A 20,389-nucleotide genomic window follows, 5' to 3' on the forward strand; every position below is an offset into this window, starting at 1 on the left:
TCATCAACACATTTAACTCTCCCTCCCCTTGCATCATCAACACATTTAACTCTCCCTTCCCTTGCAGCATCAAAACATTGTCTTCTTTTCCAGTAAGCAAATTCAGTTTTCAGCCTAAGGCAGTTATATACAACAACCAAGCTTTGGAATCAGTTCAGTCGTAACAAAGACCATTTCATGAACTGTATCCCCAAAACACACCCTATTCCTTATTTAGTGCATTACACAGGGCTCTTGTCAAAAGTAGTGGACTATTTACGGAAGAAGGTGACATTTGGTACACTTTAAGTTTGAGTAATTTAGCAGACGCTCTTATCCAGAGCGACATACATTTTCATATATATATATTTTTTCCCCATACTGGTCCCCAGTGGGAATCGAACCCACAACCCTGGCATCGGGGCGACAGGTAGCCTAATGGTTAGAGCGTTAGACTTGTAACCGAAAGGTTCAAATCCCTGAGCTGACAAGGTAAAAATCTGCTGTTTTGCCCCTGAACAAGGCAGTTAACCCACTGTTCCTAGACCAGTTAACCCACTGTTCCTAGACCAGTTAACCCACTGTTCCTAGACCAGTTAACCCATTGTTCCTAGACCAGTTAACCCATTGTTCCTAGACCAGTTAACCCACTGTTCCTAGACCAGTTAACCCACTGTTCCTAGACCAGTTAACCCACTGTTCCTAGACCAGTTAACCCACTACTCCTAGACCAATTAACCCACTGTTCCTAGGCCGTCATTGAAAATAATAATTTGTTCTTAACTGACTTGCCAAGTTAAATGAAGGTAAAATAAAAAATAAAAACATTGCAAGCACCATGCCATACCAACTGAGCTACACAGGAGCACGTACCCTGGCTACGTACTCTGGGTAATAATTGCATGAGATATGATGATGAAGCTGAGGATATGGAGGAGCGGTGAGCTAATGGGGATGCAGATAAAGGAGTTGACAGTATGTTTAACACATATCTAGATCCAGACAGATATAAATGGTGCTGGAGGGGATGGCTGTCGTTTTACTGGCTCCTAACCAACTGTGCTATTTGGTTTTTCGTATTGTTTGTAACTTATTTTGTACATAATGTTGCTGCTACAGTATCTTATGACCGAAAAGAGCTTCTGGATATCAGAACAGCGATTACTCACCTCGAACTAGACAGAGATATTTTCCGACGTGAAGGATTTACTTCAGACCACGGACAAGGCCCAAATCCCCATCATTCGCGTAAAGAACAAATGGAAATACAGGGGGCTGAGATTCAGGTGCCTTGTGAGAATTTGTCGGCGAGTGGGTAACCCTCCTCAACCAATATCTATTAGCCAACCTGCAATCACTGGAGAATAAACTGGATGATCTCCGTTCGAGTCATATCCTACCAACGAGACATTAAAAACTGTAATATCTTATGTTTCACCGAGTCGTGGCTGAACTACAACACGTATAATATACAGCTTGTCGGTGCGTCGGCAGAACAGACGTCCGGTAAGACGAGGGGCGGTGGTCTGTGTCTATTTATAAATCACAGCTGGTGCACGATGTCTAACATTAAGGTCGTCTCGAGGTATTGCTCGCCTGAGTACCTCATGATAAGCTGTAGACCACACTACCTAACAAGAGAGTTCTCATCTATATTAATCGTAACCATCTATTTACCACCACAGACTGATGCTGGCACTAAGACCGCACTCAACCACCTGTATAAGGCCACTCAACCACCTGTATAAGGCCACTCAACCACCTGTGTAAGGCCACTCAACCAGCTGTGTAAGGCCACTCAACCAGCTGTGTAAGGCCACTCAACGAGCTGTGTAAGGCCACTCAACGAGCTGTGTAAGGCCACTCAACGAGCTGTGTAAGGCCACTCAACCAACTGTATAAGGCCACTCAACCAGCTGTATAAGGCCACTCAACCAGCTGTATAAGGCCACTCAACCACCTGTATAAGGCCACTCAACCACCTGTGTAAGGCCACTCAACCAGCTGTGTAAGGCCACTCAACGAGCTGTGTAAGGCCACTCAACGAGCTGTGTAAGGCCACTCAACGAGCTGTGTAAGGCCACTCAACGAGCTGTGTAAGGCCACTCAACGAGCTGTGTAAGGCCACTCAACCACCTGTATAAGGCCACTCAACCACCTGTATAAGGCCACTCAACCACCTGTATAAGGCCACTCAACCAACTGTATAAGACCACTCAACCAGCTGTGTAAGGCCACTCAACCACCTGTATAAGGCCACTCAACCACATGTATAAGGCCACTCAACCACCTGTATAAGGCCACTCAACCAACTGTATAAGGCCACTCAACCACCTGTATAAGGCCACTCAACCACCTGTATAAGGCCACTCAACCACCTGTATAAGGCCACTCAACCAACTGTATAAGACCTCACTCAACCACCTGTATAAGGCCACTCAACGAGCTGTGTAAGGCCACTCAACGAGCTGTATAAGGTCACTCAACAAGCTGTATAAGGCCACTCAACGAGCTGTGTAAGGTCACTCAACCAGCTGTATAAGGCCACTCAACCAGCTGTATAAGGCCACTCAACCAGCTGTATAAGGCCACTCAACCAACTGTATAAGGCCACTCAACCAGCTGTATAAGGCCACTCAAACAGCTGTATAAGACCACTCAACCAACTGTATAAGGCCACTCAACCACCTGTATAAGGCCACTCAACCAGCTGTATAAGACCACTCAACCAGCTGTATAAGACCACTCAACCACCTGTTTAAGGCCACTCAACCACCTGTATAAGGCCACTCAACCACCTGTATAAGGCCACTCAACCAGCTGTATAAGACCACTCAACCAGCTGTATAAGACCACTCAACCACCTGTTTAAGGCCACTCAACCACCTGTATAAGGCCACTCAACCAACTGTATAAGGCCACTCAACCAACTGTATAAGGCCACTCAACCAACTGTATAAGGCCACTCAACCACCTGTATAAGGCCACTCAACCAACTGTATAAGGCCACTCAACCAACTGTATAAGGCCACTCAACCAGCTGTATAAGACCACTCAACCACCTGTATAAGGCCACTCAACCAACTGTATAAGACCACTCAACCAACTGTATAAGACCACTCAACCAACTGTATAAGGCCACTCAACCACCTGTATAAGGCCACTCAACCACCTGTTTAAGGCCACTCAACCACCTGTACAAGGCCACTCAACCAGCTGTATAAGACCACTCAACCAACTGTATAAGACCACTCAACCACCTGTTTAAGGCCACTCAACCACCTGTATAAGACCACTCAACCAACTGTATAAGACCACTCAACCACCTGTTTAAGGCCACTCAACCACCTGTATAAGGCCACTCAACCAGCTGTATAAGACCACTCAACCACCTGTTTAAGGCCACTCAACCACCTGTATAAGACCACTCAACCACCTGTATAAGACCACTCAACCAACTGTATAAGACCACTCAACCAACTGTATAAGGCCACTCAACCAGCTGTATAAGACCACTCAACCAGCTGTATAAGGCCACTCAACCACCTGTTTAAGGCCACTCAACCACCTGTATAAGGCCACTCAACCACCTGTATAAGGCCACTCAACCAGCTGTATAAGACCACTCAACCAGCTGTATAAGACCACTCAACCACCTGTTTAAGGCCACTCAACCACCTGTTTAAGGCCACTCAACCACCTGTATAAGGCCACTCAACCAACTGTATAAGGCCACTCAACCACCTGTATAAGGCCACTCAACCACCTGTATAAGGCCACTCAACCAACTGTATAAGGCCACTCAACCACCTGTTTAAGGCCACTCAACCAACTGTATAAGACCACTCAACCAACTGTATAAGGCCACTCAACTACCTGTATAAGACCGCACTCAACCACCTGTATAAGGCCATACGAAAACAAGAAAATGCTCACCCAGAAGCGGTAGCCGGGGATTTAAGTCCCAGTGACTCCCTCAAGTGGTCAGATGCTACGCTACAGGACTGTTTTGCACAGACTGGAATATGTTCCGGAATTCATCCAATGGCATTGAGGAGTTTTTCACCTTTTCACCTCAGTCACCGTCTTCATCAATAAGTGCATCGACGACGTTGTCCCCACAGTGACGTACGTACATACTCCAACCAGAAGCCATGGATTACAGGCAACATCCGCACTGAGCTAAAGGCTAGAACTGCCGCTTTCAAGGAGCCCGTCCGTCTCTCCCTCTGTCCCCCCCTCTCTCCGTCCGTCTCTCCCTCTGTCCCCCCCTCTCTCCGTCCGTCTCTCCCTCTGTCCCCCCCTCTCTCCGTCCGTCTTGAAGCTGGCTCTGTACTGTGGGACTTCAGGGTGGTTTATTTCAAACTGAATGTAATGCAGGGAGAGTCTGGCCCTCCCCTACTGAGGAGCTTCACGCTGCACTACATTGTATTCATCACATTAGTTTTCCTTGGTTTGGTGTCCCCTGAGCATTAAAAGGTTTGGATGAAAGGATGACTACATTAATTTGTGCCACTAATCAGTTACACTGGAGGCCGTGGAACACAGAGCCCGGCGAACACAGAGAGCCAAGGTGAACACAGAGAGACAATGCGAACACAGAGAGCCAAGGTGAACACAGAGAGACAATGCGAACACAGAGAGCCAAGGTGAACACAGAGAGACAATGCGAACACAGAGAGCCAAGGCGAACACAGAGAGCCAAGGTGAACACAGAGAGACAATGCGAACACAGAGAGCCAAGGTGAACACAGAGAGACAATGCGAACACAGAGAGCCAAGGCGAACACAGAGAGCCAAGGCGAACACAGAGACCCCTGCGAACAGAGAGAGCCAAGGTGAACACAGAGAGCCCAGCGAACACAGAGAGCCAAGGTGAACACAGAGAGACAATGCGAACACAGAGAGCCAAGGTGAACACAGAGAGACAATGTGAACACAGAGAGCCAAGGTGAACACAGAGAGACAATGCGAACACAGAGAGCCAAGGTGAACACAGAGAGCCAAGGCGAACACAGAGACCCCTGCGAACAGAGAGAGCCAAGGTGAACACAGAGAGCCCAGCGAACACAGAGAGCCAAGGTGAACACAGAGAGCCAAGGTGAACACAGAGAGACAATGCGAACACAGAGAGCCAAGGTGAACACAGAGAGCCAAGGCGAACACAGAGACCCCTGCGAACAGAGAGAGCCAAGGTGAACACAGAGAGCCCAGCGAACACAGAGAGCCCAGGTGAACACAGAGAGCCAAGGGTGAACACAGAGAGCCAAGGGTGAACACAGAGAGCCAAGGTGAACACAGAGAGCCAAGGTGAACACAGAGAGCCAAGGTGAACACAGAGAGCCAAGGTGAACACAGAGAGCCAAGGTGAACACAGAGAGCCTTGCAAACACAGAGAGCCCTGTGAACACAGAGAGCCTTGTGAACACAGAGAGCCCTGCGAACACAGTGACGTCGCTGCTCTACAATGCACACACTCTCTGCCCTCCCTGGCCTGCACTGTAAAATCTCTCTCTCTCTCTTTCTACCTCCCTCCCTCTCTCTCTCCCTCCTGTAAAATATCTCTCTCTCTGCCTCCCTCCCTCTCTCTCTCCCTCTCCCTCCATTCATCCTCTTTTTGTGGGTCTGGTAACAACTAATTTCATTCATAACTGCCAGCTTGAACCAGTGCTTATACCTTCCAGGTTAAATTATTCATAGCATTCTTCTGAATACATTAGGATGATGTGGGGAAAACTAACTTTACATTAGGATGATGTGGGGAAAACTAACTTTACATTAGGATGATGTGGGGAAAACTAACTTTACATTAGGATGATGTGGGGAAAACTAACTCTACATTAGGATGATGTGGCTGTGGGGAAAACTAACTTTACATTAGGATGATGTGGCTGTGGGGAAAACTAACTTTACATTAGGATGATGTGGGGAAAACTAACTTTACATTAGGATGATGTGGGGAAAACTAACTTTACATTAGGATGATGTGGGGAAAACGAACTTTACATTAGGATGATGTGGCTGTGGGGAAAACTAACTTTACATTAGGATGATGTGGCTGTGGGGAAAACTAACTTTACATTAGGATGATGTGGCTGTGGGGAAAACTAACTTTACATTAGGATGATGTGGGGAAAACTAACTTTACATTAGGATGATGTGGGGAAAACTAACTTTACATTAGGATGATGTGGGGAAAACTAACTTTACATTAGGATGATGTGGCTGTGGGGAAAACTAACTTTACATTAGGATGATGTGGCTGTAGGGAAAACTAACTTTACATTAGGATGATGTGGCTGTGGGGAAAACTAACTTTACATTAGGATGATGTGGGGAAAACTAACTTTACATTAGGATGATGTGGCTGTAGGGAAAACTAACTTTACATTAGGATGATGTGGCTGTAGGGAAAACTAACTTTACATTAGGATGATGTGGCTGTAGGGAAAACTAACTTTACATTAGGATGATGTGGCTGTGGGGAAAACTAACTTTACATTAGGATGATGTGGCTGTGGGGAAAACTAACTTTACATTAGGATGATGTGGCTGTGGGGAAAACTAACTTGACATTGGGATGATGTGGCTGTGGGGAAAACTAACTTGACATTGGGATGATGTGGCTGTGGGAAAAACTAACTTTACATTAGGATGATGTGGCTGTGGGGAAAACTAACTTGACATTGGGATGATGTGGCTGTGGGGAAAACTAACTTTACATTAGGATGATGTTGGGAAAACTAACTTTACATTAGGATGATGTGGCTGTGGGGAAAACTAACTTTACATTAGGATGATGTGGCTGTGGGGAAAACTAACTTTACATTAGGATGATGTGGCTGTAAGGAAGGAACTAAATAGGGCCCTGGTCAACAGAAGTGAACTACATAGGGCCCTGGTCAACAGTAGTGAGCTAAATAGGGCCCTGGTCAACAGAAGTGAACTACATAGGGCCCTGGTCAACAGAAGGGAACTAGATAGGGCCCTGGTCAACAGTAGTGAACTAGATATGGTCCTGGTCAACAGTAGTGAACTAGATATGGTCCTGGTCAACAGTAGTGAAATAGATATGGTCCTGGTCAACAGTAGTGAACTATGGAAGGAACACTTTTACTCTCTTTTCAACTGCTCTTCTCTGTCTGTTTGTAATGTCCTTATTCCTGAGTTACTGTTAAAGAACGTCTCTTCTCTCTGTCTGTTTATAATGTCCTTATTCCTGAGTTACCAGTGTCGTGGCAGAATCACAATTCTTTAGGTAACATTGATAAATAAGATGTTTTATCAATTTTCATAAGTATGCTTATGTGGGAAAGTTACTTGGCCCCAGAGAAGGGAGAGGTCAGGCTTGTCTTCTTATGGGAATGTGTCTGTTACTATTACATGTCCCCTCTGAGGTTGCCCTTATCTTGATCTAGTGTATGACCTAGAAGAATCACTATTACATGTCCCCTCTGAGGTTGCCCTTATCTTGATCTAGTATATGACCGAAGAGGCTCACTGTCTCTGTGATCTTGTCCAGGAGGAAGTGTATTTGAGATGGGGGTATCTAGAACTTACAATTGTTATATGCCATTGGATGAGGTAATATTTTGGTACTATGTTGTACCAAGAACGAGAAGTAGAACTGCGTTTTAGGAGAGCAAAATGAATGATAATTTATAGCTAATGCTATCTAGCTATGGGATACTCCTCTTTCAAGTAAGAGGCCCTTTGTAATGTTCCTAAGATCTGTTATTCGTCATGTGAGTTGAGATGGGTGTGTCTTGGCTATAAATTATACTAAGAACTGTTTTGTAAGCACTCTCAGAGAATTCATTTATAGACACTGAATTGATCTGAGAGACACAGGGCTATGGTTAAGCTCATATATCATTAAAACATGACGTTTATGGATAACTCTGACTGGTGTGTGGTTTGCTCTCTCAATGTTTAGTAATACAGGAAATTACCACGACAACGTTAAAGAACTAGCGGTCGGTCATCTGTAGTTCCACTTCCCCAAAACAAAGAGTAGATTGATTGATCGGCAGGACATATGCAAAACTGCTGTGTTGATAGTGAATTTGCAACTCTAGTACAAATTGAAGGTGACGTTGTTTAACAGCCATTTACCAAACATATACAGAGACAACAATTACTAGTACAGACAATTACAGATTTTAATATCTGATGCTTGTAGGACAGTGCATTGCTGCAATTAGTTGGGAAAATGCCTATAGACGATTGTTGAAGAGGAGGGAAAGGAGGACGAGGAGGAGGAGGAGGAGGAGGAGGAAGAGGAGAGGAAGTGATGGAGACGAAGGGGTTACTCACGTGAGAAGAGACCGCTGGGGGAAGCTGAAGTTGCCGTGGGTGATGCGGTCCACAAAGTTGAGAGGGATTCTCTGTATGTTTTCACAGTTGAGCATGACGAAGTCGTACTTACAGATCAGCAGAGAGCTGTCTGTGATCAGCACCACACGCTCTCTCTCGTTGTTCCAATGGTCAACCCTGAAGACGGGACGGAAGTTACGATGAGAACACATTCTCTTTCACAACAAACACCTGACAGAGAAGTGGGGACCCGACAGAGAGGCGGGGATCTGACAGAGAAGTGGAGACCTGACAGAGAGGTGGGGACCCGACAGAGAGGTGGGGACCCGACAGAGGTGGGGACCTGTGAGCAAAAAATGGTTGTTACAGTGGATAGCTTGAGGTGAATGGTTGTTCTGTTGGGCTGTCCCTGGCAAAAAAAAAATCTTAGTCGACCGATTGGTCGAAATGTTTCAATGTGTATTTTTCCATATATAGACACACCCTGTGTCTTAATAAAATCAACTATATGCATTGAGCTTGTCTGACGCTTTAAGCTTACTGTTTGATGAAATAATACACAAATGACTCAAGAGGGAGCCAGAGATCTACATCACCAGAAGAAAAAAACAAATCCAACCATTCTCCTCCTGCTCCTTTAACTGTCTGAAGCTTGTGCTTCAGAAAACTTGCAACATTGTATCAAATATTCTGGGCCCTCAGAGCTTCCTGCTCCAGTGAGATCAGGACAGACACAGCTGTAGACTATTTGATCAAGGGATAAGAAGCAGTGGTCGACTTGAGCAGGAGTTCACCGGAGCGGAGTAGACACACTTCAAATTCTCCTGTTCCTCTTATCGAATATTAGCTTTTTGTGGAGCTCCTGAACCTACTGAGTACTGAAACCTATTTCAGTCCAAGTCCAGCACTGATAAGAAGCAGTGGTTGACTTGGGCAGGAGTTCACCAGAGCTCAGTACCGGCACGTCAAACAGCTTGAGCTCCTGTTCCTCTCAAAGAATATCAGCTCAAGAGTATTGTGGAGCTCCTAACATCTAACTATAAACAGTACCAGCACCTATTTCAGTTCAAGTCAAGCACTGATAAGAAGTAATCATGGTAGGCCTATTATTATGACGTTTCCACTGGATCAGAGCATGACATTGTTCTCTTTCACGCTGAGTGGTTATCGAAAGGGAGAGAGCTAGAAAGATTTTTCATATAGATTGAGGAACTATTTGTAATTCTCAATTGATTCTAAAAACAGACTTTGTTGACTTGCTGTTTGAGGTGAAGAAAACTTTATTTTGAGAAGCTCCACAGTGGTGGTGCATTAAGCCAATCAGAAACACTAATCAGATCCCCCAATTGGGACCATTTTTATGCTTTTGCGTGCAATGCAATGCAATGCAATGCAATGCAATTTGGGCCTTACAAGGCCTACTTCTAAGCGTAATCAGGTGGGCGTCCTTACTCAAGCATAGGTTGTGTGCTCTGCAAACAATGAGTCCAGTCCGACAATGAGAGCGGTAAAAGACTGGAATAATAATAGATTTAATATATAAACAGAAATTATCGTAACCAAACAAACATTATAGATGAGACATTATAGGAATGAATGATAAATGCATTTCGCTACACAAGCATTTCGCTACACTCGCATTAACATCTGCTAACCATGTGTATGTGACAAATAAATTTGATATGATTTGATTTACTACTGATGATGTAACAATTCAAACAATGAAGTTATGAAACGATGAATTTGCACAAATTGACAGGAGAGAGAGAAGTGCATTGCATCTTGCCGGAAAGGTTTTCAGACTTTCCCACATTTTGTTACGCATTTGTTTACTTACAGCCTTATTTTAAAATTAATTAAATAGTTGTTCCCCCTCATAAATCTACACACAATACCCCATAATGCCAAAGCAAAAACTGTTGTTGTTTTTATTTTATTTTAATTTAGCTAATTTATACATTTTTTCAAACTGAAATATCACACTCTGGAGCAGGTTTTCATCAAAGATCTCTCTGTCCCTGCAGCTGAAAAACCATCCCCACAGCATGATGCTGCCACCACCATGCTTCACCGTAGGGATAGTGCCAGGTTTCCCTTGGTTTCATCAGACCAGAGAATCTTGTTTCTCATGGTCTGAGAGTCTTTAGGTGCCTTTTGGCAAACTACAAGCAGGCTGTCATGTGCTTTCTACTAAGGAGTGGCTTCCATCTGGCCACTCTACCATAAAGACCTGATTGGTGGAGTGCTGCAGAGATGGTTGTCCTTCTAGAAGGTTCTCCCATCTCCACAGAGGAACTCTAGAGCTCTGACAGAGTGACTATCAGGTTCTTGGTCACCTCCCTGAGCAAGGCCTTTCTCCTCTGATTGCTTGGGGTGGACTGTTCTTAGTTTGGGAAGAACCCCAAGCCCAGATCCATCTCTACAAGGCAGCCCACCTTTATGACCAGGTCCATCTCTACAAGGCAACCCACCTTTATGACCAGGTCCATCTCTACAAGGCAGCAGAGCCCACCTTTATGACCAGGTCCACCTCTACAAGGCAGCCCACCTTTATGACCAGGTCCACCTCTACAAGGCAGCCCACCTTTATGACCAGGTCCACCTCTACAAGGCAGCCCACCTTTATGACCAGGTCCACCTCTACAAGGCAGCAGAGCCCACCTTTATGACCAGGTCCACCTCTACAAGGCAGCAGGGCCCACCTTTATGACCAGGCCCACCTCTAAAAGGCAGCAAAGCCCACCTTTATGACCAGGTCCATCTCTACAAGGCAGCAGAGCCCACCTTTATGACCAGGTCCACCTCTACAAGGCAGCAGGGCCCACCTTTATGACCAGGCCCACCTCTACAAGGCAGCAGAGCCCACCTTTATGACCAGGTCCATCTCTACAATGCAGCAGAGCCCACCTTTATGACCAGGTCCATCTCTACAAGGCAGCAGAGCCCATCTTTATGACCAGGCCCACCTCTACAAGGCAGCAGAGCCCACCTTTATGACCAGGTCCATCTCTACAAGGCAGCAGAGCCCACCTTTATGACCAGGTCCACCTCTACAAGGCAGCCCACCTTTATAACCAGGTCCATCTCTACAAGGCAACCCACCTTTATGACCAGGTCCATCTCTACAAGGCAGCCCACCTTTATGACCAGGTCCACCTCTACAAGGCAGCCCACCTTTATGACCAGGTCCACCTCTACAAGGCAACCCACCTTTATGACCAGGTCCACCTCTACAAGGCAACCCACCTTTATGACCAGGTCCACCTCTACAAGGCAGCCCACCTTTATGACCAGGTCCACCTCTACAAGGCAGCCCACCTTTATGACCAGGTCCACCTCTACAAGGCAGCCCACCTTTATGACCAGGTCCACCTCTACAAGGCAACCCACCTTTATGACCAGGTCCACCTCTACAAGGCAACCCACCTTTATGACCAGGTCCACCTCTACAAGGCAGCCCACCTTTATGACCAGGTCCACCTCTACAAGGCAACCCACCTTTATGACCAGGTCCACCTCTACAAGGCAACCCACCTTTATGACCAGGTCCACCTCTACAAGGCAGCCCACCTTTATGACCAGGTCCACCTCTACAAGAAAGCCCACCTTTATGACCAGGTCCACCTCTACAAGGCAGCCCACCTTTATGACCAGGTCCACCTCTACAAGGCAACCCACCTTTATGACCAGGTCCACCTCTACAAGGCAACCCACCTTTATGACCAGGTCCACCTCTACAAGGCAACCCACCTTTATGACCAGGTCCACCTCTACAAGGCAGCCCACCTTTATGACCAGGTCCACCTCTACAAGGCAGCCCACCTTTATGACCAGGTCCACCTCTACAAGGCAGCAGAGCCCACCTTTATGACCAGGTCCACCTCTACAAGGCAGCAGAGCCCACCTTCGCCAGGACCTTAAAGGACATCGCCTCAAAATGAAAGCTTAACATGAAAGCTCTGCTCACACTTACTGGTCTGAGGCCAAACCACGACCAACAACATTGGACACTTTATGGAACACAAAGCCTTCACTATACCATCCTGGAATATTCAAGGCCTGAGGTCATCTGCCTTTGGCCTAAAGAGCAGGAACCCGGACTTCACCAAAGAAATCGGTAATACAGACATTGTCATACTGCAAGAAACCTGGTATAGAGGAGACGGACCCACTGGTTGCCCTCTAGGTTACAGAGAGCTGGTAGTCCCATCCACCACACTACCAGGTGGGTGGTATAGAGGAGACGGACCCACTGGTTGCCCTCTAGGTTACAGAGAGCTGGTAGTCCCATCCACCACACTACCAGGTGTGTGGTATAGAGGAGACGGACCCACTGGTTGCCCTCTTAGGTTACAGAGAGCTGGTAGTCCCATCCACCAAACTACCAGGTGTGAAACAGGGAAGGGACTCAAGGGGCATGCTAATTTGTTATAGAGCAGACCTAACTCACTCCATTAAATTAATCAAAACAGGAACATTTGACATTTGTCAAATGAGAACAATGTCCTCCTGTGTGCTACCTATATCCCCCCACTAGAACCCCCATACTTTAACGAAGACAGCTTCTCCATCCTGGAGGGGGAGATCAATCATTTCCAGGCCCAGGGACATGTACTAGCCCCCTTCATTCTTCAACTATTTGCACACTGTACATAGCCAATACTATAACATTTGAAATGTCTATATTATTTTACAATTTTTGTGAGTGTAATGTTTACTGATTATTTCCCTTTATGGTCCATTTGCTTTGTAAACATATGTTTCCCATGCAAATAAAGCCGATTGAATTTAACAGACAGATAAAGAGAGATGAGAGAGAAAGCAGAAACAGATGCAGAGAGAAGAGAAACAGAGAAAGAAAGAAGAGAGAGAGAGTGATAAAGAGATAAAAGACAGAGATAATGAAATATAAGAAAAAGATAAGAGAGATAGAGAAAGAGAGAGAGATAAAGAGAGAGAGATAAAAAGACAAAGATATTATTTTTATTTAACTAGGCATGTCAATTAATAAGAACAAATTCTTATTTTCAATGACGGACAAACCCAGACAACGCTGGGTCAATTCTGCTCCACCCTATGGTACTCCCAATCACGGCCGGATGTGATACTGGATTCGAACCAGGGTTGCAGTGCCTTAGACCGCTGCGCCACACGGGAGCAAGACAAAGAGAGAGACATAAAAAGAGATCGACAAAGATAAAGAGATAGAAAATGAATAAATAATATGAGCAGAGAGAGAGCACACATCCCTTCTTCCTCCTGAAGGCCTACCTCTAAGTCTAACAAGGATAAATGTTTTCTTAGTCATTTATGTCAGGACACACACACACACACACGTCCCTCGCTACATGCACACAAGTTATTCACGGTGGCATGGATTCTCTGTCTCTCTTATTCTCCCTCCCTCCTCGGTGAGCTGGGAACACTCCCCGGTGAGCTGGGAACACTCCTCCGTGAGCTGGGAACACTCCTCCGTGAGCTGGGAACACTCCTCCGTGAGCTGGGAACACTCCTCCGTGAGCTGGGAACACTCCTCCGTGAGGCTGGGAACACTCCCCGCTGAGCTGGGAACACTCCCCGCTGAGCTGGGAACACTCCCCGCTGAGCTGGTGTAACGGATGTGAAACGGCTAGCTTAGTTAGCGTGGGCGCTAAATAGCGTTTCAATCAGTGACGTCACTTGCTCTGAGACCTTGAAGTAGTAGTTCTTCCCCTTGCTCTGCAAGGGCCGCGGCTTTTGTGGAGCGATGGGTAACGACGCTTCGTAGGTGTGAGTTGTTGATGTGTGCAGAAGGTCCCTGGTTCGCGCCCGGGTATGGGCGAGGGGACGGTTTAAAATTATACTGTTACATTGATGCTGTTGACCCGGATTACTGGTTGCTGCGGAAAAAGGAGGAAGGTCGAGTTGTCTAGTTGGCTAGTTGCCTAGCTAGTTGTCTAGTTGGTTAGTTAGTTAGTTAGTTAGTTGGCTAGTTGTCTAGTTAGTTAGTTAGTTAGTTAGCGATGGGGGAAAAATCAATACAGTTAAATATCACAATATTATTTTGGGGCGATATCAATATTTGACTCAAAGTATCAATTTGTAAAAAAAAATATAAATATATATTGTACATGTACACGGAGCATACAAAACATTAGGAACACCTTCTCTTTCCATGACATAGACTGACCAGGTGAATGCAGGTGAAAAGTTATGACTGCTTATTGATGTGCCTTTGAACAGGGTATGGTAGTAGGTGGATCACATGACACCTTGTAGAGTCCATGCCCTGACGAATTGTGGCTGTTCTGAGGGCAAAGGGGGGGGGGGGGGTGCAACTCATTATTAGGAAGGTGTTGTTAATGTTTGGTATACTCAAGTGTGTGCACACTATATACAGTGGGGCAAAAAAGTATTTAGTCAGCCACCAATTGTGCAAGTTCTCCCACTTAAAAAGATGAGAGAGGCCTGTAACTTTCATCATAGGTACACTTCAACTTTGACAGAGAAAATGAGGGGGAAAAAAATCCAAAAAATCACCTTGTAGGATTTTTAATGAATTTATTTGCAAATTATGGTGGAAAATAAGTATTTTATAATTTTTTTGTATATACGTAAAAGTATGTGGACAACCCTTCAAATGAGTGCATTTGGTAATTTCAGCCACATCATTTGCAGACAGGTGAATAAAATCAAGCACGCAGCCATGCAATCTCCATAGACAAACATTGGCAGGAGAATGGTCTTATGAAGAGCTCAGTGGCTTTATTTCTATTTTGTGGTATCCAATTGGTAGTTACAGTCTTGTTTGTGGGGAAAACATTAGCGATAGTCCCATCTTTGAAGAATCCCTGTGCTATAAACCCTCTGTGCACTACAGTAGCTACTTGAGACGGATGAAAACTCATAAGCTGCAGGTCACCTTATACGACATCTTCAACAGAAAGGCCGTAAACCTTATGGGAAACTCATAAATGCCATTAAGTACAGTTGTATCTAACGAACACTTTCCTTTGTTACAAAGAAGTCCACACACAGACAAGTCCCAAACATAGAACTGCAGAGCCATTGTAGGAATTTACACCGTGAAGGACAGGATATATAATTTATTTCACACAGCTAAGGCTTTTAAATGTTTCCTGAAAGAGCATGGTGCCCAACCGGGCTGCGTGATAGGCTCTGACAGATGTTAGTGCTGCTGGGTAAATGTCACCATCTCACTGAAATCACTTCCTGAATGTTCATTTACTGAACATGTTGTAACAATTGACTGAATTGAACTTAGATGGGGAGGAAGATCAGCTGAGAACAACCAGGTACAAAATATCAGCTGAGAACAAACAGGTACTATAATCCTGACAACGACCAGGTAGAATATACCAGCTGAGAACAACCAGGTACAATATATCAGCTGAGAACCACCAGGTACAAAATATCAGCTGAGAACAACCAGGTACTATAATCCTGACAACGACCAGGTAGAATATATCAGCTGATAACAACCATGTACAATATATCAGCTGAGAACAACCAGGTACAATATATCAGCTGAGAACAACCAGGTACAATATATCAGCTGAGAACAACCAGGTACAATATATCAGCTGAGAACAACCAGGTACAATATATCAGCTGAGAACAACCAGGTACAATATATCAGCTGAGAACGACCAGGTACAATATATCAGCTGAGAACGACCAGGTACAATATATCAGCTGAGAACGACCAGGTACAATATATCAGCTGAGAACGACCAGATACAATATATCAGCTGAGAACGACCAGGTACAATATATAAGCTGAGAACGACCAGGTACAATATATAAGCTGAGAACGACCAGGTACAATATATCAGCTGAGAACGACCAGGTACAATATTACAGCTGAGAACGACCAGGTACAATAAATCAGCTGAGAACGACCAGGTACAATATATCAGCTGAGAACGACCAGGTACAATATATCAGCTGAGAACGACCAGGTACAATATATCAGCTGAGAACGACCAGGTACTATATATAAGCTGAGAACGACCAGGTACTATAATGATGAGAACGACCAGGTACTATAATGATGAGAACGACCAGGTACTATAATGATGAGAACGACCAGGTACTATAATACTGAGAACAACCAGATACAATATATCAGCTGAGAACGACCAGGTACAATATATCAGCTGAGAACGACCAGGCACAATATATCAGCTGAGAACCACCAGGTACTATAATGATGAGAACGACCAGGTACTATAATGATGAGAACGACCAGGTACTATAATGATGAGAACGACCAGGTACTATAATGATGAGAACGACCAGGTACTATAATAAATACTGAGAACAACCAGATACAATAAATGAGCTGAGAACGACCAGGTACAATATATCAGTTGAGAACGACCAGGTACAATATATCAGCTGAGAACGACCAGGTACAATATATCAGCTGAGAACGACCAGGTACTATAATGATGAGAACGACCAGGTACTATAATGATGAGAACGACCAGGTACTATAATGATGAGAACGACCAGGTACTATAATGATGAGAACGACCAGGTACTATAATGGTGAGAACGACCAGGTACTATAATACTGAGAACAAACAGATACAATATATCAGCTGAGAACGACCAGCTACAATATATCAGCTGAGAACGACCAGGTACTATAATGATGAGAATGACCAGGTACTATATATCAATTTAAACCCAGTTGAGAACGACCAGGTACTATAATGCTGAGAACGACCAGGTACTATAATGATGAGAACGACCAGGTACTATAATGATGAGAACGACCAGGTACTATAATAATGAGAACAACCAGATACAATATATCAGCTGAGAACGACCAGGTACAATATATCAGCTGAGAACGATCAGCTACTATAATGATGAGAACGACCAGGTACTATAATGCTGAGAATGACCAGGTACAATATTTCAGCTGAGAACGACCAGGTACTATAATGATGAGAATGACCAGGTACTATATATCAATTTAAACCCAGTTGAGAACGACCAGGTACTATAATGCTGAGAATGGCCAGGTACTATAATGATGAGAATGACCAGGTACTATATATAAATTTAAACCTGGTTGAGAACGACCAGGTACTATATATCAGCTGAGACCGACCAGGTACTATAATGCTGAGAACAACCAGGTACAATATATCAGCTGAGAACGACCAGGTACAATATATCAGCTGAGAACGACCAGGCACAATATATCAGCTGAGAACGACCAGGTACTATAATGATGAGAACGACCAGGTACTATAATGATGAGAACGACCAGGTACTATAATGATGAGAACGACCAGGTACTATAATGATGAGAACGACCAGGTACTATAATGATGAGAACGACCAGGTACTATAATAAATACTGAGAACAACCAGATACAATAAATGAGCTGAGAACGACCAGGTACAATATATCAGATGAGAACGACCAGGTACAATATATCAGCTGAGAACGACCAGGTACAATATATCAGCTGAGAATGACCAGGTACAATATATCAGCTGAGAATGACCAGGTACAATATATCAGCTGAGAACGACCAGGTACAATATATCAGCTGAGAACGACCAGGTACTATATATCAGCTGAGAATGACCAGGTACTATAATGATGAGAACGACCAGGTACTATAATGATGAGAACGACCAGGTACTATAATGGTGAGAACGACCAGGTACTATAATACTGAGAACAACCAGATACAATATATCAGCTGAGAACGACCAGCTACAATATATCAGCTGAGAACAACCAGATACTATATATCAGCTGAGAACGACCAGGTACAATATATCAGCTGAGAACGACCAGGTACTATAATGATGAGAATGACCAGGTAATATATATCAATTTAAACCCAGTTGAGAACGACCAGGTACTATATATCAGCTGAGACCGACCAGGTACTATAATGCTGAGAACAACCAGGTACTATAATGATGAGAACGACCAGGTACTATAATACTGAGAATAACCAGATACAATATATCAGCTGAGAACGACCAAGTACAATATATCAGCTGAGAACGATCAGCTACTATAATTATGAGAACGACCAGGTACTATAATGCTGAGAACGACCAGGTACAATATTTCAGCTGAGAACGACCAGGTACTATAATGATGAGAACGACCAGGTACTATATATCAATTTAAACCCAGTTGAGAACGACCAGGTACTATAATGCTGAGAATGGCCAGGTACTATAATGATGAGAATGACCAGGTACTATATATAAATTTAAACCTGGTTGAGAACGACCAGGTACTATATATCAGCTGAGACCGACCAGGTACTATAATGCTGAGAACAACCAGGTACAATATATCAGCTGAGAACGATCAGGTACAATATATCAGCTGAGAACGACCAGGCACAATATATCAGCTGAGAACGACCAGGTACTATAATGATGAGAACGACCAGGTACTATAATGATGAGAACGACCAGGTACTATAATGATGAGAACGACCAGGTACTATAATACTGAGAACAACCAGATACAATAAATGAGCTGAGAACGACCAGGTACAATATATCAGATGAGAACGACCAGGTACAATATATCAGCTGAGAACGACCAGGTACAATATATCAGCTGAGAACGACCAGATACTATATATCAGCTGAGAACGACCAGGTACAATATATCAGCTGAGAATGACCAGGTACAATATATCAGCTGAGAATGACCAGGTACAATATATCAGCTGAGAACGACCAGGTACAATATATCAGCTGAGAACGACCAGGTACTATATATCAGCTGAGAATGACCAGGTACTATAATGATGAGAACGACCAGGTACAATAATGATGAGAACGACCAGGTACTATAATGGTGAGAACGACCAGGTACTATAATACTGAGAACAACCAGATACTATATATCAGCTGAGAACGACCAGGTACTATAATGATGAGAATGACCAGGTACTATATATCAATTTAAACCCAGTTGAGAACGACCAGGTACTATAATGCTGAGAATGGCCAGGTACTATAATGATGAGAACGACCAGGTACTATAATGATGAGAACGACCAGGTACAATATTTCAGCTGAGAACGACCAGGTACTATAATGATGAGAATGACCAGGTACTATATATCAATTTAAACCCAGTTGAGAACGACCAGGTACTATAATGCTGAGAATGGCCAGGTACTATAATGATGAGAATGACCAGGTACTATATATCAATTTAAACCCAGTTGAGAACGACCAGGTACTATAATGCTGAGAATGGCCAGGTACTATAATGATGAGAATGACCAGGTACTATATATCAATTTAAACCCAGTTGAGAACGAACAGGTACTATATATCAGCTGAGAACAACCAGGTACTATAATGCTGAGAACGACCAGGTACTATATATCAGCTGAGAACAACCAGGTACTATAATCCTGACAACGACCAGGTAGAAAATATCAGCTGAGAACAACCAGGTACACTATATCAGCTGAGAACGACCAGGTACAATATATCAGCTGAGAACGACCAGGTACAATAAATCAGCTGAGAACGACCAGGTACAATAAATCAGCTGAGAACGACCAGGTACAATATATCAGCTGAGAACGACCAGGTACAATATATCAGCTGAGAACGACCAGGTACAATATATCAGCTGAGAACGACCAGGTACTATAATGATGAGAACGACCAGGTCCTATAATGATGAGAATGACCAGGTCCTAAATATAAGCTGACAACGACCAGGTACTATAATGCTGAGAATGACCAGGTCCTATAATGCTGAGAACGACCAGGTCCTATAATACTGAGAACAACCAGATACAATAAATGAGCTGAGAACGACCAGGTACAATATATCAGATGAGAACGACCAGGTACAATATATCAGCTGAGAACGACCAGGTACAATATATCAGCTGAGAACGACCAGATACTATATATCAGCTGAGAACGACCAGGTACAATATATCAGCTGAGAATGACCAGGTACAATATATCAGCTGAGAATGACCAGGTACAATATATCAGCTGAGAACGACCAGGTACAATATATCAGCTGAGAACGACCAGGTACTATATATCAGCTGAGAATGAC

General features: G+C 44.2%; 1 protein-coding gene across 2 annotated transcripts in view; it reads right to left on the bottom strand.

Moving 5' to 3' along the window:
• LOC110518815 (tumor protein p63-regulated gene 1-like protein) overlaps window positions 1-20,389 on the bottom strand; it is a 219,374-nt gene that overhangs the window by 68,703 nt on the left and 130,282 nt on the right. For both annotated transcript variants that reach the window (XM_036973706.2, XM_090231518.1), the window contains exon 4: window positions 8,296-8,472. In XM_036973706.2, the coding sequence (XP_036829601.2) occupies window positions 8,296-8,472 (177 nt within the window). The remainder of the gene's footprint in view (window positions 1-8,295; window positions 8,473-20,389) is intronic.

The sequence above is a fragment of the Oncorhynchus mykiss genome, chromosome 1, assembly GCF_057628025.1.
Source record: "Oncorhynchus mykiss isolate SJ-2025 chromosome 1, ASM5762802v1, whole genome shotgun sequence".
Lineage (NCBI taxonomy): Eukaryota > Metazoa > Chordata > Actinopteri > Salmoniformes > Salmonidae > Oncorhynchus > Oncorhynchus mykiss.